The sequence below is a fragment of the Mirounga leonina genome, unplaced genomic scaffold (genome assembly GCF_011800145.1).
Source record: "Mirounga leonina isolate KUSES-001 unplaced genomic scaffold, KU_Mleo_1.0 Mir_101609, whole genome shotgun sequence".
NCBI classification, from domain to species: domain Eukaryota; kingdom Metazoa; phylum Chordata; class Mammalia; order Carnivora; family Phocidae; genus Mirounga; species Mirounga leonina.
Genome location: NW_023270164.1, coordinates 12803675 through 12807185, shown reverse-complemented (window position 1 = coordinate 12807185; position 3511 = coordinate 12803675). Strand labels below are relative to the sequence as shown.

Genomic DNA, 3511 nt, shown 5'->3' with positions numbered 1-3511 from the left:
CCCCCCCCCCCCCCCCCCCCCCCGCCCCGTGAAATGGACATGTCAGGATTGTTGAGCAGATGTGTAAGTAGATGAAAATAGATACTGCAAGTAAAGCCAGTAGCTGGAATAAGGCTAAGTAAATGGTGGCTGGGGTTACTATTATTAGTCTCCTGGGTGTGACTGTGTTTATAGGACTGGAGCTCCTTACTTCCCTAGAGCCACACCTCCACCAGGCTCTGAGTCAAGGGTAGCTGGAAGCCCCAGCGCACTCCCCATAATGTCCACAGTGATGACCATTCAAGCATCCACCTCTTCACCTCTTTATACCCCAGCTCCCAGTCTGGCTTTGAGGTCCCTCTCTCCTCCCAGCGTCAGCCTGGAAATTCACACTCGGGTCTTTTAATTTGTCTCCCCTCTCCGGTGGGAGTTGCGCATTCCCGCCTGACCACAACTTCCTTCACTGGGGGGTGCGGGGGTGGGGGGATGGGGGGTGTGGTGGGGGTGGGGGCCAAGTATTCAGGTTGTGGTGACAAGCGGAGGTGACTGGACATTTCTGGCCTGGGCCAGCGCTGGCTTCGGGGCCATCCCGGTTGGAGTCCCGCTGGCCAGATAAGCCCTGCCTTTAGGGCTCTGCTCCCAGGATGGAGGAAACTCTGGCCTCTCCCAGGACCAGGAACGCCCAGCATGTGGCGTGTGCACACAAGCCTGGCTGCAGTTCGTCACCATCTATGGAAGAGGGGGCGCGGCTCAAAGGCTCTAACAGCCTTTTTTAGCCCAGCCCGCTGACTCACACCTTGCCGGCTCCGCCCCAAAGGGGGCTCCAGGGCCCCAGCCCATGCCCTAAGGGTGTCAGTCTACGTGCCAGCGAAAGCTGGCCGACCAAGGCCGGAAGTGAGAGACCACAGGCTCCTTGTGAAGGAAGCCACCCTGGTTCTAACCTTGCTATCGGGCCATCAGCTGATGTTCTGGACGATTCCTGCCTGGGGCTGGGGGTATTCAGGTGCACTCCCGCTACAACGGCCCACCTCTGCATTCCCCACGCCGGGAGCAAAGATTATCCGTGAGCCCCTCACACCTCCCCAAAAGTGAAATGAATGAACGCGGAGAGAAGCAGGAGTTGGAGAAGAAAAACGGAGTGGGGAGAAAGCACGCCAGGCTGAGGATCGGCACAAGCGGACCCCGCTAGAGGCCCACAGCACGAAGTAAACTTGTCAATGGTTACAAGAAGAGGCCCTCCTTGAAACCAGATCGACCCACCCCGTCCTTTGCGGGGTGAACTCAGGAGCCCCACCCGGCCTAGAGCACCTGGCAAGTCAAGACTGGGTCAAACCATTTTATTACCTCCCCCGCTCAAAACCAGAAGCGCAGGGCTGGCCCGTCCGGAGGGCTGTACCACTGACACTGCGTGGGGAGCGCAGGCTGGTCCGCGGCACAGCAGGAGTGGGGGTGGGGCAGGACCAAGTGGAAGCTCTCCCAGCGATGCTAGTGTGCGGTCGGCGGAGCACACCAGATCCAGGCTGGGCAGTACCAAGTGAGCATCGGACCGTCCCATACCTGTTCAGTGCCTCCGCCTCCCAGCTGCCATCTCGAGAGCAAGCTGCGCGGCCCCTGGGATCCCTAGGGCCCGCGAAAGCCGTTCCTCACTCGGCACCAGCCAGGGTCCCGGGGAACCCGGGGTTCGGTCGTCAGGGTCCTCTGTGCGGCGCTCAGGAGGAGAAACCGCGGGGCAGTCGGCCAGCGGCTCTGGGCTAGGCTCTGGGCTGCCCGGGGTTTGGGACGCTGTACCGGATGGAGGGTGCTGAATTGGGGAAGCACTGACGCTGCGAGACCTCATCACCTCTGGTCCACCAGGATCTGGGCTGCGATCTGGGGATGGCAGACCTGCGGGTTAGACTGGGCGAGAGGGTGGGGAATGGAAAGCCGAGCCCCCGGGGCTGAGGGCAGCGGGGAGACTCCAGGGGCTACAGGAGACAGAGACCCCACTCCTTAGAGAAATCTCCCTTTGAGGCCTGGACAAACCATTCAGGAACCGTTACCACCCCTCAAGACTCCCCCCCCCCGAACACACACAAACACACAGGGGGTCCTGAGACCCCCCCACTTCTGGATCCAGGACATGCCCCCCCCAAATAATTTACCACAATCCCAAAGGAAATCAAACCCTGACCTTGACCTCCAGATGCTAAACCCCTCCCATCTAGGACCCCGGACTATCTGCCTCGACTCCCAACCGTTTTCGTATGGACCCCTCAGCTTTGGAACTAGATCCCCACCCCCACCCCCCCACCCCCGCACCCTCTGGATCCCCATCCCATCCTCTCCCTGCTGAGACCCACTCTGCCTTCTCATGAGAGGACCACAGCTCTTCCTTCTAAACACCTGCTTTTACCCCAGACCCCTTCCCCCTTCTCTTCTCCCAGTACCTCAAAAGCCTCCCCTCTAAAATCTACTTTTATTCCTATCCTGGGACTCTGCCCTTCCTGATCCTGCTTTTGAGAATACCATGACCCCTCAAAGACGCTAAACTCTGACCTCCCCACTGAGACCACCAACCCCTCCCACCCTGGACCCCAGCCTCTCCACTTTGCAACCCTCTCCCTCGGGAAACCCACCATCTCCTTTCTGGGGCCCTCCCACCCCTTCAGGCTTGCCGGGGTGGGTTTCAGGGGGCCTGCTTAGTACGAGGCGGAGACGGGGGCCGCCTGCGCGAATGCGCTCCACCACCTGGGCATGGGTGAGGCCCTGAGTTGACTCTCCATTGATGTGGAGCACGAGGTCCCCAGCCTACAAGAGTGCAAAGAGAGGGGTATTGTAGAAAGCAGATAGAGAGCACCCCCACAAAGGGCGAGGATTGGGCTAGCACTGTTGAATGGACAGCGTCTTATACCTCACCTGCAAGCGACCAGAGCGCTGTGCTGGCCCGTTTTCCAGCAGCCCACGCACTGCCAGAGGAGCATCCCCTGCTGAATCTCGGCCTCCGCTTAATGTAAAGCCAAAGCCCGTGGAACCGCGAACCAATTCCACGCAGAACCGCCCAGAGGTCTGGAGCGGCTTCGAAGCAGAACGTGCCTTAGCCTGGGTCACTTGGGGTGGCGCGGGACCTGTACCCAATGTCTCTGACCGATGATGCTGGAGTAAAAACACAAGCGTACATACATTGCCAGTCTCAAAGCAGGTGGCATCCAATAAAAGGGCGAGGTGGTACCTGCGGCCGGTGTTCCACGAAAGTAGGATTAGGCAGCCGACTGTCTGTAACCTCTATGTCCGCAGAATCCAGCACACTAACGGCTGGAAGATGAAAAAGACAGTCAGAGGGGTACTCTATGGAAACCACCTAGGACCTGCCCCCTGATTTAACATTCTAGCCTCACCTCACTTCCTTGACTCTAGAATGCAGACTGACACATCCACCTATTTAACTGGGCTCAGCCCACATGAATAACTGACCTGAGCCCGACTTTTAAGTAAGAATCCTGGGCCCAGCTATTCGAATACACCTCCAGACCATCCTATAGTCCTCTAAGAACGC

The 3511-nt window shown here is 58.8% G+C and overlaps 1 protein-coding gene across 1 annotated transcript; it reads right to left on the bottom strand.

Annotated features, from left to right (window-relative positions):
• Positions 1-475: 475 nt before the first annotated feature.
• Positions 476-3389, bottom strand: MAGIX (MAGI family member, X-linked). Its single transcript, XM_035002482.1, has 5 exons — positions 3386-3389; positions 3188-3270; positions 2875-3111; positions 2595-2766; positions 476-1848 (listed from the first exon to the last, which is right to left on the bottom strand). The coding sequence occupies exons 1-5, from the start codon at positions 3387-3389 to the stop codon at positions 1541-1543; spliced, it is 804 nt and encodes a 267-aa protein (XP_034858373.1). The 3' UTR covers positions 476-1540.
• Between the last annotated feature and the right edge of the window lie 122 nt (positions 3390-3511).

Excerpts from the sequence above, each read along its gene's own strand:
- MAGIX (XM_035002482.1), bottom strand. Across the intron at positions 2,767-2,874 it reads AGCGCTCTGGTCGCTTGCAG|GCTGGGGACCTCGTGCTCCA; the intron begins GTGAGGTATAAG and ends GCACTCTTGTAG. Across the intron at positions 1,849-2,594 it reads AGGGCCCCAGAAAGGAGATG|ATCGCAGCCCAGATCCTGGT; the intron begins GTGGGTTTCCCG and ends TGCCATCCCCAG.